We start from the raw sequence: 24,760 nt of genomic DNA on the forward strand, positions 1-24,760 counted from the left end.
TGTGAAAGCACCCACGTGATTTACCAACTGACCTGCCTACACTGTGAAGCTTTCTATGTGGGAATGACCAGCAACAAACTGTCCATTCGCACGAACGGACACAGGCAGACAGTATTTGTTGGTAATGAGGATCACCCTGTGGCTAAACATGCCTTGGTGCACGGCCAGCACATCTTGGCACAGTGTTACACCGTCCGGGTTATCTGGATACTTCCCACTAACACTGGAGATGGGAACTTGCCCTTCAGTATATCCTCTCTTCCCGTTACCCACCAGGCCTCAACCTCCGCTAATTTCAAGTTGCCGCCCCCGTACATCACTTGTCACTCAACAACATCTTTGCCTCTGTACTTCCGCCTTGACTGACATCTCTGCCCAAACTCTTTGCCTTTACAAATGTCTGCTTGTGTGTGTGTATGTGCAGATGGATGTGTGTGTGTGTATGTGTGTGCGAGTGTATACCCGTCCTTTTTTCCCCCTAAGGTAAGTCTTTCCGCTCCCGGGATTGGAATGACTCCTTACCCTCTCCCTTAAAACCCACATCCTTTTGTCTTTCCCTCTCCTTCCCTCTTTCCTGATGAAGCAGCTGTGGGTTGCGAAAGCTTGAATTTTGTGTGTGTGTTTATGTTTGTTTGCGTGTCTATCAACATGCCAACGGTTTTGTTTGGTAAGTTACATCATCCTTGTTTTCAGATATATTTTTCCCATGTGGAGTGTTTCCCTCTATTATATATAATCGTTGGTATTTGATTTCAAACTCAAAATTAAAACATTCTTGAAAGTTTTAGAAGTTGTGTGTCCAATATCTCCCCACTAACGATCTCGATAATGGTCAAAAATAGTAGAGACCCTCAATTCCCGGAACGGACAAACTGTCGAAGTACGTAATAAAATTTGTGTCAAACCATCAGTGTGTGCGAGTGCTAGAACAGAAGGTCGCGTAGAAGTATCCACAGTTTTGAGCAAAGTGTGTGAGCAGGCGGAGTGAGACGCGTACGGTCTGTGCGGCAGGCCCGCTGGCGGCGCTGCTGCAGGACCTGGTGGTGGAGCAGGCGGCCGGCAGCATCGACCGGCTGGTGAGGGAGGCCGCTCAGGGCCACGCCGACACCGTCCGAGACTTCATCACCAGCTTCCCCGACAAGGTGAGCGTCCTGGTTGCTTACGTCTCCCGCGGTGTGGAACTCCTCCAGAGGTTAACTTTACATATAAGCTGATTACTGGGTTTTGGTTGTTGTTGCTGTGGTCTTCAGTCCTGAGACTGGTTTGATGCAGCTCTCCATGCTACTCTATCCTGTGCAAGCTTCTTCATCTCCCAGTACCTACTGCAACGTACATACTTCTGAATCTGCTTAGTGTATTCATCCCTTGGTCTCCCTCTATGATTTTTACCCTCCACGCTACCCTCCAATACTAAATTGGTGATCCCTGGATGCCTCAGAACATGTCCTACCAACTGATCCCTTCTTATAGTTAAGTCGTGCCACAAAATCCTCTTCTCCCCAATTCTATTCAACACCTCCTCATTAGTTATGTGATCTACCCATCTAATCTTCAGCATTCTTCTGTAGCACCACATTTCGTAAGTTTCTATTCTCTTCTTGTCTAAGCTGTTTATCGTCCACGTTTCACTTCCATACACGGCTACACTATGTACAAATACTTTCAGAAACGACTTCCTGACAAATCTATACTCGATGTTAACAAATTTCTCTTCTTCAGAAACGCTTTCTCTGCCATTGCCTGTCTACATTTTATATCCTCTCTACTTCGACCATCATCAGTTATTTTGCTCCCCAAATAGCAAAATTCCTTTACTACTTTAAGTATCTCATTTCCTAATCTAATTCCCTCAGCATCACCCGACTTAATTCGACTACATTCCATTATCCTCGTTTTGCTTTTGTTGATGTTCATCTTATACCCTCCTTTCAAGACACTGTCCATTCCGTTCAACTGCTCTTCCAAGTCCTTTGCTGTCTCTTGACGGAATTAGAATGTCATCAGCGAACCTCAAAGTTTTTATTTCTTCTCCATGGATTTTAATACCTCCTCCTATTTTTCTTTTGTTTCCTTCACTGCTTGCTCAACATACAGACTGAATAACATCTGGGAGAGGCTACAACCTTGTCTCACTCCCTTCCCAACCACTGCTTCCCTTTCATGCCCCTCGACTCTTATAACTGCCATCTGCTTTCTGTACAAATTGTAAATAGCCTTTCGCTCCCTGTATTTAACCCCTGCCACTTTCAGAATTTGGAAGAGGGTATTCCAGTCAACATTGTCAAACGCTTTGCCTAAGTCTACAAATGCTAGACACGTACGTTTGCCTTTCCTTAATCTTTCTTCTAAGATAAGTCGTAAGGTCAGTATTGCCACACGTGTTCCAATATTTCTACGGAATCCAAACTGATCTTCCCCGAGGTCAACTTCTGCTAGTTTTTCCATTCGTCTGTAAAGAATTCGTGTTAGTATTTTGCAGCTGTGGCTTATTAAACTGATAGTTCGGTAATTTTCACATCTGTCAACACCTGCTTTCTTTGGTATTGGAATTATTATATTCTTCTTGAAGTCCGAGGTTATTTCGCCTGTCTCGTACATCTTGCTCACCAGATGGTAGAGTTTTGTCAGGACTGGCTCTCCCAAGGCTGTCAGTAGTTCTAATGGAATGTTGTCTACTCCGGGGGCCTTGTTTCGACTCAGGTCTTTCAGTGCTCTGTCAAACTCTTCACGCAGTATCATATCTCCCATTTCATCTTCATCTACATCCTCTTCCATTTGCATAATATTGTCCTCAAGTACATCGCCCTCGTATAGACCCTCTTTATACTCCTTCCACCTTTCTGCTTTCCCTTCTTTGCTTAGAACTAGGTTTCCATTTAAACTCTTGATATTCATACAAGTGGTTCTCTTTTCTCCAAAGGTCTCTTTAATTTTCCTGAAGGCAATATCAATGGGTTTTGGTATACTACCCCATTTACAAACTTTCAGTATCGATAGGTCTGTAATGTCCTCAGGACTGTTGTAGCAAACTGTTCCAAAGGTCTTTGGCTGTGACACTAATATCAGTCATTTCCATGGGTATTGTCATGGCTATTAAAAAAAGGATAAGCACATATTTTCGAAACTACCTGTATAGGGGTTAGGAAGCTAAGTGAGATTAGGAGAAATTATTTTATACTTTTTAGTCCATTTTAAAAATGTGGTTACATTAATTTTTTATTTAAATAATTTTTTATTACATAGCTGTGTGGCCTGATGCCCTTTCTGACACCAAAGTCGCCAAGGTAGCAAAGAGGTGTAAGTCATGTGGACCTATTGTCTGTAAATTGTGCGTATCTTCGTGCTTTAACTTCTTGTTATTGCATTCTCTGACGTAGAATTTGAGGACCAGCCCAGTTGCCTATACAAGTTTGGGAAACAATCAGATAACCACACTCAGGCTGGCTGGCGTACGAGCCACTGTCATTAATCCGTCGTACGGATTCGATACGAGTCTGGCTCACCTTCCCGTTGCCCAAGTTGGCATGCTGCACGTGATGCTATGCGAGTGGGTCGGATGTTATGTGGGTCTTCATTTTTTAGAAAATGAATGTCTCTGACCTAAACCCCGTACTCATTTAAAGAGACTGAACTCCATAACTTCCTTACCTCAAGGGCAAAATATTATCCTTAAATGTCATTGCAGTATTCTGCTGCATTGGCTGACAGTGTAACACAGTGAGTTATGCCTGTTATTATGTGATACATTCTACAAGAGCCGATGACATTACACATTTTGTCTGTTACCTAAATTGCTTTCCTTTGACTGCAGCCACTTCATTCACTCATCATCAACAAGCTATCCAAGGCCACATTATTGCTTATGCAGAAGACGGGTTTTGTGGCACACAGCACGATACCAAATAAAACAATATTGTGATGCTGGCGACTCCAGTAGGCTTGTGAGAACTGGACATTGGTATGTAACAGCACCATTGCGGTATAGTGAATTATAAACACATCACAACTTAATCCTTTTTAAATGTGGTATGCTTGAAACAAACCACTCCATTTACCCTATCAGTTGACTGGGTTCGTTGCGGGCTTCTGGATGCTAGACTACATAGCGAATGTGTAGACTGTACCAGTTAGCGTTTGCAGAGGAAACTCTCTCGCGATACTAGCAGAATGTGACATTTTCTGACAAATCAATATTTTCCACATTGAATGACGTGTCCTGTACAAATGTAGAGGCCACTTGGTGTTAGCATATAGGCCGAAAGTTGTCTATTCCGACCCCAAATATATACAGGGTGAGTCACCTAATGTTACTGCTGGATATATTCCGTAAACCACATCAAATACTGACGAACCGATTCCACAGACCGAACGTGAGGAGAGGGGCTAGTGTAATTGGTTAATACAAACCATAAAAAAATACACAGAAGTATGTTTTTTAACACAGACCTACGTTTTTTTAAATGGAACCCCATTAGTTTTGTTAGCACATCTGAACATATAAACAAATACGTAATCAGTGCTGTTTGTTGCATTGTAAAATTACATCCGGAGATATTGTAACCTAAAGTTGACGCTTGAGTACCACTCCTCCGCTGTTCGATCGTGTGTATCGGAGAGCACTGCAACATACATCGCGTTTCTACAGAATGATCTGCCAACGTTGCTCGAAAATGTCCCACTGGAAACGCGTCGACGTATGTGGTATCAGCATGATGGTGCACCTGCACGTTCCGCAATTAACACTAGGCTGACCCTTGACAGGATGTTCGACGGGCGTTTCATAGGATGTGGAGGACGCATAAATTGGCCAGCCCGTTCTCCTGACCTTACTCCTCTGGACTTCTTTCTGTGGGGTACGTTAAAGGAGAATGTGTACCGTGATGTGCCTACAACCCCAGAGGATATGAAACAACGTATTGTGGCAGCCTGCGGCGACATTACACCAGATGTACTGCGGCGTGTACGACATTCATTACGCCAGAGATTGCAATTGTGTGCAGCAAATGATGGCCACCACATTGAACATCTATTGGCCTGACATGTCGGGACACACTCTATTCCACTCCGTAATTGAAAACGGAAACCACGTGTGTACGTGTACCTCACCCCTCATGGTAATGTACATGTGCGTCAGTGAAAAAGACCAATAAAAAGGTGTTAGCATGTGGACGTAATGTGCTGTTCCAGTCTCTTCTGTACCTAAGGTCCATCACCGTTCCCTTTGGATCCCTACGTAATTCGGTGCTCTCCGATACACACGATCGAACAGCGGAGGAGTGGTACTCAAGCGTCAACTTTAGGTTACAATATCTCTGGGTGTAATTAACATTTTACAATGCAACAAACGGCACTGATTACGTATTTATTTATATGTTCAGATGCGTTAACAAAACTAACGGGGTTCCATTTAAAAAAACGTAGGTTTGTGTTAAAAAACATACTTCCGTGCATTTTTTTAATGGTTTGTATTAACCAATTACACTAGCCCCTCTCCTCACGTTCGGTCTGTGGAATCGGTTCGTCAGTATTTGATGTGGTTTACGAAATATATCCAGCAGTAACGTTAGGTGACTCACCCTGTATATGAGTCATCTCTCTGGCCATGTGGCTGTTGCAATTTGCGGCTGGATTATTTCACTTCCACTTGGGATGCATTACAGGATAGGTGAGTGGCTTGGTGCTGCCCAGTACGTGGTCTGTTCAAAAAATTACAGAAAATTTGTAATTTCATGCAAATGGTTGTTGGAGTGAAATACGGTTGGCATCCCTGCACATGCCTGTGTTTGATGTGTAACAAAGAGAAGTTTCATTGTTGTATGTCAGTTAGTCATTGTTCAGTGTTGTATCGAGTAGAACAGTGTCACACATTTTGCAATTTTTGAGATGGCAGAATTAGAGGAGCAACGTGCCCACATTAAATTTTGTGCTAACTTTCCTCTTGCTTGCTGTAGCAAGGTGTGCACCTCTTTGCATGAAGCAAATTGACAGCTACAAATTTCATTCCTTAGGGCTCCAAAATCATTGAAATTGCGCGGGGAGAGGCTGGGACTGAAGGGAAGACGTGTAAGGGATTCCCAGCGAAACTTGTGTCCGCCCCCGGTAGTCGAGTGGTCGGCACGACGGACTGTCGTACCGACAGGCCTGGGTTCGATTGCCGGCTGGTTCGGAGATTTTCTCTGCTCAGGACTGGGCGTTGTGTTGTCCTAATCATCATCATCATCTCATCCCCATCGACACACCTCAAAAGACTTGCACCAGGTGACAAGCCTACCTGACGGGAGGCTCTAGCCACACGGCATTAAATTAAGCAAAACTTGAGCAGTGTTGTTGAAACAACTTTGGTAGCATGTGGGTGGTCATTATTCAGCTACAGAATGATGCTAGCCATAAACATTCTCAGGTGTTCGGACTTGATAGCGTGCTCCATTTTTGCGTGGTGTCTACGTACTGCTGCATTAATTGTGACACGTTGTGAAATTTCAATGAGCAGTAGACCCTTGCAGTCAGAGGAGGAGGTCATTATGACTTTCTTAGACTTGGTGTGCTTGTTGTTTGCTGCAGTAGCTTCACTGGGAAGCCCTTGCGCATCCTCCATCCAGTCCTGATCTCTCCCCATGTGAATTCCACGTTTTTGGAGCTCTTTTTGTTGGCCATCAATTTGCTGCGGACCGAGAGGTGCACAGCTGCTTACAACTGTGTTTCTGTAGGCAACCACAAACATTTTCCCACCAAGGGGCAATGTCTGTCTTGTCTCACACTGTGATGAATGTATTAACAGATATGGCAATTGTTATTGAAATAATAAACAGTTTACTTGCTTTTTTCCATCTGTCTTGTTTTCATTTGACTGCACCTTATATATTATTAAATGAACTTGTTGCATTTTTCCTCACTGTATTAATGATCTTCTTTGCTGATCATACCCAGTCAGTGTGAGTGCCAGAATATAATACAGTACATGAGCTTGCTTTATACAAAACTACTATTTCTTGTTAAGAAACTGACTTCAAAGATAATACATCGAAGATAGCAATCGTGACATCAATAAAGGAAGTTCACTCTTTTTCACATTCTTTTTGTTATTGAGTAAATGTTTCAGTAATCAGTAATAACGATTCCAAATTTAATTTTAACATAGAAATTTTCCAAATAAATTAATTATTATGCAAGGCAAAAGTATGCTGAATGTTCTCGAACCAGTGTTACTAGAGTGCAGGTACAATTTATATATGTATTTCACATTGATACACATCTTTGCTTGCCGGCCGGAGTGGCCGAGCGGTTCTAGGTGCTTCAGTCCGGAACCGCACGACCGCTACAGTCGCAGGATCGAATCCTGCCTCGGGCACTAATGTGTGTGATGTCCTTAGGTTAGTTAGGTTTAAGTAGTTCTTAGTTCTAGGGGACTAATGACCTCAGATGTTAAGTCCCATAGTGCTGAGAGCCATTTGAACCACATCTCTGCTTAGTCTGTATGCCATTTAAGTTATGAATGTAGATGTGAAAAGAAATTATATGTGAAGCTCTATTGGATTGTGTTGTAAATTAAACAAATACTCTTTTTTTTTTTTTTTTTTTTTTTTTTGTACTGTCAAACAGTTTCATTACACAGTCCACCACAGTCAAATGAGTTACACAGAGCAATATTGTGTGTATACTGCTGGGTGTGCAGAGTTTTAACGGCAGTAATATGTCTCAGGTGGACGGCAAGAGCGGCGGCAAGACGTGCCTGCAGGTCGCGTGTCACCAGGGCCACACGGAGCTGGTGACGATGCTACTGGACGCGGGGGCGTCGCTCGTGCTGCCGGACGACGAGGGTGACACCGCGCTCCACTACGCGGCATTTGGGTCAGTGCTGCTGCTGTCGATGAAGGAAGTACTTTGATGTGAGATGGAAGCAGTAATTGATACGGAACAGAGACAGTGTTGTAACCTATGTCCCGTGTTATTCTACCTGTACATTTAGTAAGCTGTAAAGAAATCTCAGGAGAAATTCAGAAATGGGAGTAAAGTGCAGGAAGGAGTAAAAGCTTGCTGATGACATTACAATTCTGTCAGATGGTAAAGGATTTTGAAGTTCGATTGAATGAAATGGGCATGTTGTGGACAGAGGTTGTAAGGCGAATATCAAGAAAAGTAAAATGAGGGTTCTGTAATGTTCTTGAATTAAATCGGCTGATACTGATATAATTAGAGCAGAAAATAAGACACCAAAAGTAGTAGTTGAATTTTGCTGTCGGGTGACACAATAACTGATGATGGATGAAATGGAGATGACCAGAGTCACGGGCTACCTCGTAATATCTTGTCAGACCACCGTTTGCCCGGTGTAGTGCAGCAACTGGATGTGGTGCCGATTGGACAAGTTGTTGGATGTACCCTGCAGAATATTGAGCCATACTGCCTCCGTAGCCATTTGTAATTGCAAAAGTGTTGCCGGTGCAGGACTGTGCACAATCTGACCTCTCGATTGTGTCCTGTAAACGTTCGATGGGATTCGCGTCAGGTGATCTGGGTAGCCAAATCGTTCACTCAAATTGCCCACAACTTTCTGCAAACCAGTCGCGAACAATTGTGGCCCGTTGACATGGTGCATTGTCATCCGTAATCCATTATTGTTTGGGAATATGAAGTCTATGAATGGCTGCAAACGGTCTCCAAGTACCCGAATATAACTATGACCCAGTCCGTTCCATCTAAACACAGCCCACACTATTTTGGAGCCACGGCAGCTTGCACAGCATCTTGTTGACAACCTGGGTCCATGACTTTCTTTGTCTGTTATATTGTGACGTCCGTTCTGTTGTTGTATTGTAGGGCGCCACGTATATCGTTTGTGTATATATACGTGTATGTTGTTGTTGTCGTTTCTTGTTTCCCTCGTCGATATCAGAGAAATTTTTATGTTTTTGTTTGTGTTTACCTATTTGTTGTCAACAACACACAACTACACGACCACGGTATCACCTGATTCCGGAATAGCCAGCTAAATATAGTATAAAGATAGTGGGTTTCGAAGCAGCGTTATTCAAGTGTGATATTATTCTTCATTTAACCTTTGAGACTTTAAGAACCAGCTACTCTTAATCAGGCCCAAAACTTGACTTGTAACGAGAGCACTTGTGATCAGTCAGTCACAATATTAATAATAGTTAAGGCTCTACACCACTATAAGAAAATATCACTGTTCATGAAATAACAAAAAATACAAAAAAACTTATTTATATTTTTCCTTTTATTTAATCAAATGCTTTCAAATGTTTATTTCAGGCCCACAAATCGTCCACACCTTGATGTAGAGCGTAAACGTGTGCATGAAAAATAGTACACAGTTTCTGCTGATAACCACGTATGAGCTTAGGCTACTTTGATCAACAGGATTTATATTGGATTTTGAAAATGATCTTCCTATCCAGATTTACGTCATCCACAATGGCTCATCAAATATTCTACCCTTTTGCGATAATTAAGAATTCGCGTAAATTGTAATTTCCCGAGTTTAAAGCAGCAAACCATCGGCGGCATGAAAGCAGTCTTGATACCGCGACACACTCGCGCCGCTTACTAGCCTGTCAAGAAATTGACGTGCATACATCTACAACCAATTTCAAGGTCATAATTCGCCCTACACGATTGTGTGCAATTGAACTTCGTCCAGTCAATTAATTCTGGAATTGTAATCACTCATCCTGACACTGACCATCCGTAAACGCACAATTAACACACTTTTTTTTTTTTTAAGAGTAAACGAATGACGTCACATAATTTACATAGTTATTAAAATATTATTCAAAATTATCTCTAACATTTATCGTCGTCATATTTTAACGGTAATCAGAAAAAAATATGATTTATTATCGGAAAGTAACACACAACAGATCGCAAATCGCACGTAACTAAATCACGGCTTTTCATAACGTCGTGACTCAATCGTGCAAAACTATATAAAGAAATCCCCCAAATCTCAATATCCCCATACCAACCCAACAGATACAAATAAGATATTCAAGATCTCATAGATTAATCCCGACCTGTAATGTTATACTGCCCTGTTATGTTATACTGTCCTGCACTTCAACCCTATTATCAGCTCTTACCGACCAAAGTCAGGGCTCATCTGAGCAGACCACTGTTTTCCAGTTGTTTGGGGTCCAATGGATACGGTCACATGCCCAGGAGAGGCGGTGCAGGCCATGTCGTGGTGTTAGCAAAGGCACTCTCGTGAGTCTGCTCTAACAGCCCATTAACACTGTATTTCAACCCCACTGTTGTGACGAATATGTTCGTTGTACATCTAACATTAATTTCTGTAGTGATTTCGTGCAGTGTTGTCAGTCTGTTAGCACTGACAACTGTAGGCAAATGCTGCTGCTCTTGGTCATTAAGTGAAGGCCATCCACCACTGCATTGTCCATGGTGAGAGGTAATGCATGAAATTTACTGTTCTCAGCACACTCTGGACACTGTCACTATTTGAATATTGGATTCCCTAATGATTTCGAAATGGAATGTCCCCTGTGTCTAGCTCCAACTACCATTCCATGTTCAAAGTCTATTAATTGCCATTGTGTGGCCCTAATCACATCGGATATCATCATCATCATCATCATCATCAGCAGCAGCAGCAGCAGCAGCAGCAGCAGCCAATTCAATCATTAAACGATGTGGCCTCTTCGAGTCGTGGATTCAGGTAGGCTTTCAGCAGTCTTCTCCAAGTGGGACGGTCTTGGGCAGTTCTCTGCGAGGTGTTACCAGCGACCTTCTCTATGTCTTTGTCCCATCTGTCTGGTGGTCTTCCTCCAGGCCTCCGGTACTCTCTCGGGCTCCGCTCCAGTACTAGCTTCGTCCATCTGTCGTCTTTTCTTCTTGTGACGTGGCCAGCCCACTGCCATTTCGAGGAACCTACTGTCTCTAAGACAGGGGCGGGCAGGAATCCTGCACGTGTGCGATGCACTTGCACGTGTGCAGTTAACAGGTGTTCTGCGTGCACACAGGGGCAAGCTGGCCACCCACTTCTCTCCACGCCCCACCATACCGTCTCTCCGCTTCTTCCTCTGCAATGCGTTTTGTTTCCTGGCCTGCATTATTGAATGAAGGAATAAGGTTAGTAGGAGTGCTTGAAAAAAATGGTTCAAATGGCTCTGAGCACTATGGGACTTAACATCTGAGGTCACCAGTCCCCTAGAACTTAGAACTACTTAAACCTAACTAACCGAAGGACATCGCACACATCCGTGCCCGAGGCAGGATTCTAACCTGCGATCGTAGCAGTCACGCGGTTCCGGACTGCAGTGCCTAGAACCGCACGTCCACTGAGGCCGGCTGCTTGAAAGAAATTGTGGTTTGAAAGAGTACCTATTACCTATGATACGTTTTATTTAAGTATCACAGGTGGAGTTTACAATACGTTTAATGTCTGGAACAAAATTTCTACATACAGACAAAGGCAAACAGCTACGTAAATTTTCATTACTGATGTTTGCTCTTAACCGAGACTTATTAATTTTCATAGCAGAAAAAATCTCTCACAAACGTATGTCGAGCCAAACATTGACATTATCTTCGCGGCTGCACGATGGAGACGAGGAAACTCTTGCTGTGGAAAGACGTGATAAATATCTATTAAATATCTTGCCAAAAGGAACTTGTCTCTCAGACGAGAATTATGCTGTAGAATCTACAGTGCAGATCTATTAATTCCATTTGCAAACTGGGATGAATATCATCTACAGAAACAGCAAATTGTCTCGAAAACTATTCAAAACCTTGGGATAAGTATGATATATCCCCAAATCGCTTGAGAAATTCCTCTTTTATTGCACTAAGTACGGGAACATATTGAAATTTTTTATAATGGCGTCCAATATTAAACTTCCACTGACCAGCGAGAATACTATCACATATTATAAATTTCGAATTTTCACGTTTTTGCACAAAGAAAAAATGATTCTCCCATTCCTTTTTAAAAGATAGCAAATCTCCACTTCTCCATTTCCTTGATTCACTCTGCATTTTCCGGTTCTTGAAATACAACGTTCATTATGTAGTGGTCGCTTCGCATCAACGTCCGCAGCTTAGCCTGGCACTACACTGCCGCAACCTGCTGGCTGTCGTCACTGTCCCGTTTGACGATTGCACGCGAGCAGCACACGTGCAGCGCCGTGTGCTCATGAGCCGCGTGCAACGTTTGCCCGCCCCTGCTCTAAGATGTCGTTAACCTTCGTCACAGACCGGATGTCATCTGCCCTTTTCCTATCCTTTCTTGTATAGCCCAGCATTGATCTCTCCACGGCTCACTGTGCTGTCCTAAGTTTCCCTTTTGTAAATGAGTTCAGTGTCCATGTCTCACAGCCATACGTCATCACAGGAATAATGCATTGATCAAATACTGCTGTCTTCAGATTTACTGCCATTTATGATGTGAATACTGTTGAATTCTTCCCAAATGCTTGCCAGCCAAGCTTTGTAGTGTTTCTTTTCCTCAGAGTTCTGCCGTGAAAATACAAAATAGAAAATCTGATTGGGTTTTGAATTTTGATGGAATAAGTTACGGATGAGGCGGACTTCGTATTACTGATTGTGATAGTGCTGTAATTTGACCGTGCATGGCAGACCGGGTTGGCAACACTACAAAAAGCGACTGTACGGAAATAGCATCAGAAATTAGTTGAAATTTACCTTATAATTTTGTTAGAAACGTAGTATCTATTATAATATAGTCTTCGTGGCTGTCTTCTTCATTTTCTTGTAGTATGACCTGTTTTCATTGTTCTCCGTCTGTTGAAAATTTCTTTAAGTTGTCACTGTCAGGATTAATTTGTAATTTTGGCGATAACAATTTCGAATCACTATTAAAATAACTTCGTTTCCTAATATAGTTTTAATTTCCACTTAAAAGCATATTTAATACAGTGCCAAAAAATACACGTCTTTCGTATGAAGACGAGAGAGGGAGAGTATTAAATTAGTTATTAAAAACAAACACCTACGCAAAAAGAAAAAAAAAATTATTTATAAAAATCGGTCGCTGGCACAGCGCTCTTCTGCATGCGCGATCGTAAATCATATCTTTGTATTGGCAGAGGCGCGGTAGTCAAAGTACCGTAACAGCTTGATGTGTCGATAGATTTCTGGCCTTATGTCTCCCTTCATATTTATAATCTGGCTGAGGTAGACATATTCACTGACCTCTTCTAATAGACTGTCCTTGACTTTCACATCTCGAGTTGGGACCCATTTGTTGGACATTACTTTTGTTTTGGAAAGGTTCACATTCAAGCCAACCAGCTGACATTCCGACGCAAGATCTGTAACTGAGTTTTGGAGCTCTGCGAAGTCTTTGGCCAGTAAGGCAATATCGTCAGCAAATCTCAAGTTGGTAAGCCTTCCTCCATTAATTCTAATTCCAATTCCCTTACCTTCCTAGCTCAACTTTGACATAGCCATTTCCAATGCAGCAAAGAACAGTTTTGGGGAGATGGGATCGCCCTGCTTAACACCCCTCACGATGTGGAATTCTCGAGTTGATTCGCCGATGTTAACATAAGCTGGAGAATAATCGGATATCATCCCACACAAATTGCCTGAGTACAAATGACAGCGGTGCCAATGCAGTACCCTTTTATACTATGACTATCTGTATATTTGCATATCATTATCGCATGACTTTAATGACGTCACTGACACTTTCCTTTCATGTCTCTCTTCATTCTGGGGAAAAAGGGGGGGGGGGGGGGGGGAGGGGCACACACGGCAAGGTTCGGTGAGTATGGGAGGGTGTGGAACAAGGGTCATACCATTTTTGGTCAAGAATTGTCATACAGAGAGGGCTATTTGAGCAGGGGAATTCTCATGCTGGAAAATCCAGTCACCTGACTGCCGCAAATCAGGTTGCTTCTGCCACACAAGTGTATGTAATCTTTTCAAAACTTCAGAGTAGAAAACCTGGTTAACTAACTGAACCTGTGGAACAAACTCTGAATGGAAACAAATCGGCATTCTTTTAATGTTTGGATTCACCTGACAACCTCTCTCAGGGTGAGGGAAACTCGAAGTTTTCCACTGGCTTAATTATTACTTTTGTTCAGGATTGTAAGCATAGCACCAAGTTTTGTCATCTATGCTAATTTTTGAAAAAAAGTTTGAATTATTTCGGGACTGTTCTTTCATAGTACATCATGCTTTCACACAAACTTGTTTTTTTTTTTTTTTTTTTTTTTTTTTAAGCAGTCGAGGAATGAATTTGGCAATCACCCTCTTCCTTTCCAAATCTGCCATAATTTGCTGCACTAACCTCAGTCAGCTACAAAATTTCTTCAGCGGTCTATCAGCAATCTTAGTTGATGATTGCACAAATGTTTTCTACATTTTCATGTGTTTGGGTCACAGAAGTATGACCAGAACGAGGTTTGTTATCGATTGACATTTCATTGTTTTTGAAGAGGGAAAATGATTCCAACTCTTGAGTTTTCCCCATAGCATCATCCTTGTCTGCTGTTTCTTTAGATTTCAAGTTTTTCTGTTCCACTACTTTCCGAGCAAAACCCAGAATTTCACTGCTGCACACTGTTCATGAAAATCAGCCATTAAGAAAATGTCAATCACGCAAAACAGGTCTCACTATAATCTGAGCCGAAACTAGTCCTGACCTCCATCAACGACTGCGGCACTTACAGACTCTGGACTGTTTGCTCTGTGTAATCATAACGGCAAAATGCGCCACTATAAAACTCTTAAACACGATGCCCCCCCTCCCCCCCCCCCCCCCCCCCCAAGAAAAAAAGTAATTAATTTTTTTGTGTACTCCATTGTACATTTGTACATCTATACATACTAATGGAGCAGATGCCAAAGAATTCAGTCAAAAATGAATTTTGAAATGTGTGTAGCAGTTGTAATTCTATGGATATTTTATGAGAGTACTGCCCCTGTTGCCTCCACCCTTAGGATATCCTCCTTTTGCCTGAGTCCCACAGGGGTAACTTATGAACTCCATCAGTCAGCCCCTGAGAGTTACATATATTTGGTATGTTTTAAGCTGGGGGAGGTGGAGGCAGCTGTATTATAGCTGTAGTTCATTTACTATTTTTAATAACCTATAAAATCGTGAATAAATAGTGTAAATGAGATGGGCAAGTGATCTTTAGCTATAGCTGCTTTTACTATAACTACAAAAAGTATTGCAATACTTTTTTTGCACTATTGTCAGTGACACATAAGGGGTGACTCATTTTTATGAGGTATGAACCCCCAATTTCAACAGCATATTTGTATTGTATGACAAAATATTACTGAAATATTTTCTTGTTTACATATCTACTTGATAAACCCTCATTTGATACAAGACTGAGAATAATTATCCAAAAACATGTTACACTGGTAGATGTCATAATTGAAGAGCTTGATGCATATATAGACCCTCCTTGTAAGGGATGTGTGTCAGTGTTTGTTTGTCAATTGCTGCCTCTACAAGTTCATATGATGCTTTCCACACCTATTCTCCTCAAGACGTCTTGCAGTACGTAGTGGAGGGTACTTCTGCTATCACTAAAATTTCCTCCTTTTCCCGATGCAATAACTAACTGTTAGCAGTGATCAACGATAAGTAACTCACTTTATGATTTTTAACTTCTTGTAATTTTGCAGCTGTCATCGTTATGCACGATGGAAGGGGAAAATAGTTGTTTTGCTATTTGTCATATTTACACAAGTTAGCATTTCTTGGTACACTTTCTTTTTTGAGAAACCGTAGAGAACGAAATCTGGTCTTTATTGTAGCACCATCTCTGATTGTAACCACTGTATTATGCACCTCAGTAACGGGGGCGGGGAACGCATACCTGTGCATTGACACTAAATCTCTTTTTGAAGGCAATATCCATTCCGTTCAACTACTCTTATGATACCTTTGCCATCTTTGACAGAGTTACAATGTCATCAGCAAACCTAAAAGTTTTAATTTCAGTTTCTCCTCCCTGAATATCTCATTTTTTCCCCGGTTTCCTTTCCTCTCGTTTAGTGTACAGCTCAAGTATATCACACAGAGGTGACAGCCCTGTCTCACTCTGTTCTAAACTACTGCTTCTCTTTCAGGCCCTCTGACTCTTAAAACTACCAGCTGTAGATAACTTTTTATGTCTTTATTTTATCCCTGCTACTTTCAAAATTAGAGTGTCTAGTCCAGTCAGCATTGTCTAAAGCTTTCTCTAAATCTACGAAAGCTAAACATCGGTTTGCATTTTTGGAGACCCAGCTTGAGCATAGCTCGGGTCGCAGCTTTGTGTTAAAAGACTGTGCCCATCTATAGAGCAGGCTGCGATTTTCTCGATGCGCTGTGACGTTCGCGTGCTTTATTTCTTCGTTGATAGTCCTCGGTGTCAACATATTGCGGTGCTATACTGGCTGAAAAATGGGTGGTGGAGGTTCAACACTGACTACTGTAAATGATGTAGCCAACAACTGGACAGTTGCATTTCACAGTTCATTACTTTCACTGTACACAACCCCCCCCCCCCCCCCCCCAAAATATTACACAGTTATATAGCCAGGTAAGCCTCGTTAATAGTTTGCAGCCAAACATCGGTGTGCTACTACAATAGTTTACCATTGAACATCTATGAGCAGTAAAAACCTAATCACACAGTTCTTGCAGAATAACACGGTACATGTGACACTATTGAACAGACAGTCATTGTTTTAAACGAGGGTTGTCCTCAAAGTAAGTTCCATTTCTATTTCTATCTACGGCAGTGCTACGATCGCAGTTCCGAGCATGAAATTATTACTGAAAAACTGAAATTTTGAAGCCTTGCTCACATTGGGTACCCAAAATTCTTACTGGTCAACACAAAAAACAATGGATGGGCAGTGCACTTCAGTTTTTACGCGCTACAATGAAGAAGGCGGTGGTTTTCTTTCTCGGATAGTCACGGGGGATGAAACTTGGGTATCGTAAATCACCCCTGAAACAAGACGGCAGTCAATGGAATGGAAGCACATTTCATCCTCAACGAAAGTTAAGCCTAAGCAAATCTTGACACCTAGAAAAGTCATGTGCACTGTTTTTTGGGACAGAAAAGGCATTTTACTGATTGATTTATTACCACGAGGCCAAACAATCAGTGCAGGTGGTTACTACAAGACCATTAAGAAAGACGGGCTGAAAGAACATGTTACCACACAGTTGAATACACAGGCAGCAACCTTCTATGGAGAAGGCATACAAAAGCTTGTGCCACGCTGTGACAAGGGCCTACAAAATTTCGGAAGCTATGTAGAAAAGTAGTTTAACAGTTGTAGGTTTTTGTACAATAAATATTTTTTTCTGTATCTGTATACGTTTGTTTTATATAACCAAACGGAACTTACTTTGTGGACATACCTCATATATGGCCAATTTGTGTTGCACTTATTTCAAGGTTAAGTTTATGCATTGTTGTTGATCTAACCAATACAGATTTCTCGTCTGAAAATTGGCCTTGTACTGACTGTCTCAAGACCAAAAATTGGGCCTTTATATACACTCACAATAATAGGTACTGAAACTGTACATTGTACGATGTTTAATTTACAGAAATTTAGAATCAAAACACAACTCATTCAATTAACTGAATATATAGATAAATTCCTTCTTGTTAACAGTTTCTTCTTCTACAAGGGTTAGGCTGAATCATTTGATTAAATAATGAAATTAACAGGTATAGTTATACAAACAATACTTTTGACAAACCTAGTAATTACTGTGGAATTAAATAAGGGCTGGCTTTGCTAATACGTTTTCGAATGAAGCCAAATAAATACTTTAAGAATCCTAGTATTTCTTCTTCCAAATGTTTATAATTAGTACATAATTTATAATTGTTTGTAAGTCGACAATAGCATTTAAGTCACAAAACAATTACCTATTTTGCCCTATAGTAAAAGATATTAACTAGGGATAGTCAAAAGAACTTAGAAAATTGAGTACATACGCAAAACTAAGCACAAAAATAAATTTGGTGCTATATTCTTTAAGACTGAGACACATGCAGACATATGTAAAGGCATATATGTCTGCATGTGTCTGTTATGTGAGGTTTTATGTGAGTGTGTGTGTGTGTGTGTGTGTGTGTGTGTGTGTGTGTGTGTGTGTATACCTGTCCCTTCCCCCCCCCCCCCCCCTTCCCCCTCCCAAGGTAAGTCTTTCCACTCCCGGGATTGGAATGACTCCTTACCCTCTCCCTTAAAACCCACATCCTTTCGTCTTTCCCTGTCCTTCCCTCTTTCCTGATGAAGCAACCATGGGTTGTGAAAGCTTGAAACTTGTGTTTGTTATTGTTTCTATCAACGTACCAACGCTTTCGTTTGGTAAGTTACAGAATCTATGTTTTTAGATATATTTTTCCCACGTGGAATGTTTCCCTCTATTATATTCATATCATTCATATAGGCTGAGCGAGTGTAAAGCTATAGTTAAAAACGCACGCCGTGCGATTTGTTACGATTTGGTCAGTCATGAGAATAATAACATGCTTTTGAATACAATTAAAATATAACGGCGATACCTCTTTAGTGTTATTGGAAATAATATGTAGTAAATTAATAAGTAAAGTAGCCAATCCTATAAGAAGAGGTAAAATTGGGCATATTGAGGTGTTTTGCTTTATATCGACGAAGCCGATGATACAGCGTCATTTTTTTTGTTTACTCTTAGAAGTAAACAAGTAAAGAAGTGCTAATTGTGCATTGTGAAAAAATATAGGGGGCGAGTTTTAAATAACTACGGTATACGATCAGAGTAACAAAAGGACAATTAGTTACACAAAATCGTGGATAGCGAAGTGTGGTCATTAAATTGAGTACACCTACAGGGCGGTCAATTCCGGGATAAATCTGTACACATCTCACGAGGGATGAGACCGTTTATTTAATTATATCACGGATAGCGGGCTCCAATTTATGAAAAGGAGAAAAACGTTAACTTTTACGTGAACTCTTAATAATAGTGGATCGGAGAGAAAAGTGTGAAATTGTCTTACGCCTGACAAACATTCGTGGAGGGTGGTGGCTAAACTAGAAGAGTCAATAACAAAATACTGTATCATTATCATTGACTGTTGGTGTCGAGCAATGTAAACTGTTCGTCAAAGGGTTTCGATGGAACTTGGGAGTTAGGGTTCAGGCACTCGCATATACTCCACATCAGGGTGTGAATGCGAAATAAAACTGTGAACAAAGTTACGTTAAATAAAACAGAAGAAACAAGACAGTTTGGTCGTATCTGTTATTATTCCATAGACTGTAACATTTCTTATCGTTGTACGAAGCCTCTGTAGATGATCTTTATGACAATTTGCTTCGAGGGGATCTCATTATGAGTTAAGTTTTGGGGACATGGTCAAGAGGAGGTTGTATGTAGCTCCTAATTACTGCAGCTATTCTGGAATCAGGTGCTACCGATACTGTCGTGTGTTGTCAATGACTTAAGGTTACCGTATCTCATGCTCTAAGATTGACGCGCCTTTCCACTTGGTATAACGGTGCCTCACGGCAACAGCAACGCCGACGACGAAGGAAGACACGGTAGAATACGTAATCACACATTCAAGTTTTTCAGCCTCTGAGTCAGAATGTTCTACTCTCAAATCAGGAATGAGGAGGAGCATCTTGCTATCTACTGTAATGACTATATACAGGGCTATTACAAATGATTGAAGCGATTTCATAAATTCACTGTAGCTCCATTCATTGACATATGGTCACGACACACTACAGATACGTAGAAAAACTCAAAGTTTTGTTTGGCTAAAGCCGCATTTCAGGTTTCTGCCGCCAGAGCGCTCGAGAGCGCAGTGAGACAAAATGGCGACAGGAGCTGAGAAGGTGTATGCCGTGCTTGAAATGCACTCACATCAGTCAGTCATAACAGTGCAGCGACACTTCAGGACGAAGTTCAACAAAGATCCACCAACTGCTAACTCCATTCGGCGATGGTATGCGCAGTTTAAAGCTTCTGGATGCCTCAGTAAGGGGAAATCGACGGGTCGGCCTGCAGTGAGCGAAGAAAGGGCTGAACGCGTGTGGGCAAGTTTCACGCGTAGCCCGCGGAAGTCGACGAATAAAGCAAGCAGGGAGCTAAACGTACTACAGCCGACGGTTTGGAAAAATCTTACGGAAAAGGCTAAAGCAGAAGCCTTACCGTTTACAATTGCTTCAAGCCCTGACACCCGATGACAAAGTCAAACGCTTTGAATTTTCGGCGCCGTTGCAACAGCTCGTGGAAGAGGATGCGTTCAGTGCAAAACTTGTTTTCAGTGATGAAGCAACATTTTTTCTTAATGGTGAAGTGAACAGACACAATGTGCGAATCTGGGCGGTAGAGAATCCTCACGCATTCGTGCAGCAAATTCGCAATCCATCAAAAGTTAACGTGTTTTGTGCAATCTCACGGTTTAAAGTTTACGGCCCCTTTTTCTTCTGCGAAAAAAACGTTACAGGACACGTATATCTGGACATGCTGGAAAATTAGCTCACGCCACAACTGGAGACCGACAGTGCCGACTTCATCTTTCAACAGGATGGTGCTCCACCGCACTTCCATCATGATGTTCGGCATTTCTTAAACGGGAGATTGGAAAACCGATGGATCGGTCGTGGTGGAGATCATGATCAGCAATTCATGTCATGGCCTCCACACTCTTTCTGTGGGGTTATGTGAAAGATTCAGTGTTTAAACCTCCTCTACCAAGAAATGTGCCAGAACTGCGAGCTCGCATCAACGATGCTTTCGAGCTCATTGATGGGGACATGCTGCGCCGAGTGTGGGAGGAACTTGATTATCGGCTTGATGTCTGCCGAATCACTAAAGGGGGACATATCGAACATTTGTGAATGCCTAAAAAAACTTTTTGAGTTTTTGTATGTGTGTGAAAAGCATTGTGAAATATCTCAAATAATAAAGTTATTGTAGAGCTGTGAAATCGCTTCAATCATTTGTAATAACCCTGTAGATGGAAAGTAAGTGAAAGATATATGAAAGAATTGAGCAGCAGCAGAAAGGAGATTAGTGACGGACTTGACATCAAAATTGGGGGCAATGTAGTAAATTAAGTGAAGGAAAAACTGGTGCACCTTAAGAGGGCATTCCTTGTCGAAAGAAGTATACTTGTATCAGACATATGCATTAAGTAATAAAATATATTTTGAAAATGTAATTCTACAACATTGTCTTAAAGTGAATTGTGGACTGCGGGAAAAGCAAAAAAGAAGAAAATGGAATCGTTTTAAATGATGAAGTGCTACAGAAAAGTGTTCAAAATTAAGTTGACCGATAAGGTGAGAAACGAGGTGGCTTTCTGCAGCATTAGCGAGGAAAGGAATGTTTCAACAGGGGTAACAGAGAGAAGACACAGGGTGATAGTGCATTTGTTATGACAGAACGGTGTAAGTTCTACAAATGAGAGGGAGTTGTAAAGGCAGAAACTGTAAGGGAGGGTAGAGCTTGGAATATACAGGAGGAAAGCAAACGCTTGACAAATTTTTGGCTGCTTTTAGGGAATATTTTCTTAGTATTTTCATATAAGGTCCCTGTGATCTCCAGTGGGTCATTACAAACTAATTGCATTTTGTGTAATTTCTTACCTCTATTTATCTTCGTATTTCCATATCTGTAGATGTAGTACAAAAAAGTGGGGAATACATTACAGGAAAGTCTTGGATGAAGTATAAACTGTTGATGACACAGAGTTAACTAATGAGCACACATGCATTGAGTAACGACCCACAAACAAGATGAATATGTGGTGTCACAGCCAGACACCACACTTGCTAGGTGGTAGCTTAAATCGGCCGCGGTCCTGTAGTACATGTCAGACCCGCGTGTCGCCTCTGTGTGATCACAGACCGAGCGCCACCACACGGCAGGTCTCGAGACACTGACTAGAACTCGGCCCAGTTGTACGGACGACATAGCTAGCGACTAGACGTACGAAGCCTTCCTCTCATTTGCCGAGAGACAGTTAGAATAGCCTTCAGCTAAGTCCATGGCTACGACCTAGCAAGGCGCAGTTAACCATATCTGGAGAGAGATTCACTTGTATTCACCCTAGAGATGTACTACACAAAACATTAAAGATAAGTATATGAGAAGCTCCGTTCTTTTCTTTATAGCTTTCATCACCTATACTGTTTCAGACTTAACGCAAGACGGCATGAGTTGACGCGTGCCCTATCGGCTACTTCATTGTGGACTGGCTGCTCTTGTCAGTCCACAACAGAATAATCTAGCCAAGCTTCAAAGTATGTCCTCCTTTTCTGTGCGCTCACACACACACACACACACACACACACACACACACACACACTGTGCGTGTTTTGTTTGTTCACTCCAATGATGGATATTGTCTGAAAGCTTAGTTACAGGCTCAATCTTTAAATAATTGTGTAAATAAAAACTTTTTAAAATACCTTGTTTTTGAAATGGTCTAAAAAGTATAAAGTAATCTCTCCTAGCCACATTGCATATTCCTAACTCTATTCAGATGGTCCTGAAAATTTGTGCTTGTGACTTTTTTAATAGCTATGACAGTACTTGTAAAATTTAAACTGAAAGTTTGAGGACATATGCAATAGATAATTGATGCATGACTAGTTCACCTAAGTCACTAACAACTTTATTGCACTGACAAATAATATTTTTAACTGTTCTGTGATTTCTCTCAATGACAGCTACTGTCTACACTCTTTATTATTTATCCATTGCATGGTCCCCACATTTGTTGTTTTAAATGTGAGGGCATTTTGAAAAGTTCTCAGAATGGAATAGAGAAAAAGTACTTACATCACTGAACCTTTTTTTATTTTTCAATGTAGTCTCCTTCTACTTTAATGTACTTGGTCCAACGATGTTCCAGTACCTTGATCCCATCTCGAAAACGAGTTTCCTCCGGGCCTGCAAAAGTCAACTCTGGCTATCAATTCTTTATTTGAAGTGAATCTTAGTCCACCAAGAAAAATATTCAGCTTTAGGAAGAGGTGGAAGTCTGATGCAGGCGAATAAGGTGGGTGTGGCAGCAACTCATACCTTAGTTCGTGTAATTTTGCCATGGCGACGGCACGTGTGCATTGTCTTGATGGAAGATGACTTTCTTCCTTGCTAAATCTGTCCTTTTTTCTTGTATCTTTTGTTGTAATTTGTCCAGGAGGTTAGCATAGTATTCTCTACTAATTGTTTGCCCAGTGGGGAGATAATCTACAAACAGAACCTCCTTCACATCCCAGAACACTGATGCCATTACATTTCCCACCGAAGGAATTATCTTAGCTTTCTTTGGTCGCGGAGAATCAGCATTTTTCCACTGCTTTAACTGTTGTTTGTCATTGGGGTATAGTGGTGCACCCAAGTTTCATCTGTGGTCACAAACCGGCACAAAAAACTTGTTCGTTTCCCCTAAAACGGGCCAAACATTGTTCCGATATGTCCATTCTTGTTCATTTTTGGTCCAGCATCAATATTCACAGCGCCCATCTTGCAGATAATTTTTTCATTTCTAATTCTTCAGTTAAAATGTGATATACCCTTTCAGATGACATCTGGCAGGCACGAGCAATTTCACTTTGAATCGACAATCCTCCGTGACCATTTTGTGCACTTTTGCAATGATTTCTGGAGTAGTTACACAGCTCAGCCAACCACTGTGCGGATCACCATCTCTGCTCTCCAGACAAAATTTAAATTCATTTGTCTACTTGGCAACAGTTGAATATGAAGGAACAGAGTCCCCCAGTGTATTCTGGAAATCGGCACAAATGTCCTTTGCTTTCATACATTTCTTTACAAAGTACTTAATCACTGCTCGAATCTCAATTTATTTATTTTATTTTTTTATTTTTTTATTTATTTTATTTATTTATTTATTTATTTATTTTTTCCATCTTCTCAAATCACTACGCGGGAACAACAACAGAGCCACGTCTCTGCCACAGCTCTCTTCAGAGACCACTGACGTGACACATGTTTACAGCCAACAGTCCAATGAATATCACGTGAACAACTCGTGCTAGTGCTGACCTCTCGTGGTGATTACGAGAACTTTTCAAATGACCTTCATTTTACAAGTATCGTCAAAGCTATCAAAAAATCACAAGCACAAATTTTCAGTGCTATCTGTACTGGGTTAGGAACATGTGCGGGGGGCTAGAAGGAATTATTTTATACGTCTTAGTCCATTTTAAAAATGTTGTATTAAAAGTTATCTAAACAATTATTTTCTGCTTTTTAGTTATGTCTCTGTAATTTTTCAATCGATTTCAAACATTTTATGCAATTGAAATAGAGCCAAATCATAAATAACAAGTTTATTTCAGTTTCAAATCACCTGAATCAGTTGATATTTTGCTTCCTCCTGTGTATATCTTGTGATAATATTGTGAAGGTAAAAATTAGAGACATCAGGGACTACACAGAGGATTGCGAGCAATCGTTCTTACTGAGAAACATTCACAAGTGAAATAGAAAAAGGGGAAAATAACAGCATTACAGAAGATACCCTCCACAACACACCAGATATTTTTATATTGTCATCCTGTTCTGAGTTATATTCGAATTTTCAAGTAACTTGCTCATTGGGAAGCTGGTTTAAAATCGGTTACAAAATTTGTACGAAACAGGCACAGACTGAAAAACAAAGTACTCTCCGCCTCACACCAGATATGAAAGTGAGTTAATATTGCACTGTCATCCAGTTCGAAGCTATGTAAAAGTTTCAAGTAACAGGCTCAATGG

At 41.2% G+C, this 24,760-nt stretch overlaps 1 protein-coding gene across 1 annotated transcript in view; it reads left to right on the forward strand.

Moving 5' to 3' along the window:
• Window positions 1-24,760, forward strand: part of LOC126213578 (E3 ubiquitin-protein ligase MIB2) — a 233,694-nt gene that overhangs the window by 122,866 nt on the left and 86,068 nt on the right. The window contains exons 9-10 of the mRNA XM_049941425.1: window positions 1,012-1,142; window positions 7,700-7,848. Of these exons, the coding sequence (XP_049797382.1) occupies window positions 1,012-1,142; window positions 7,700-7,848 (280 nt within the window). The remainder of the gene's footprint in view (window positions 1-1,011; window positions 1,143-7,699; window positions 7,849-24,760) is intronic.

The sequence above is a fragment of the Schistocerca nitens genome, chromosome 11 (genome assembly GCF_023898315.1).
Source record: "Schistocerca nitens isolate TAMUIC-IGC-003100 chromosome 11, iqSchNite1.1, whole genome shotgun sequence".
NCBI classification, from domain to species: Eukaryota; Metazoa; Arthropoda; class Insecta; order Orthoptera; family Acrididae; genus Schistocerca; species Schistocerca nitens.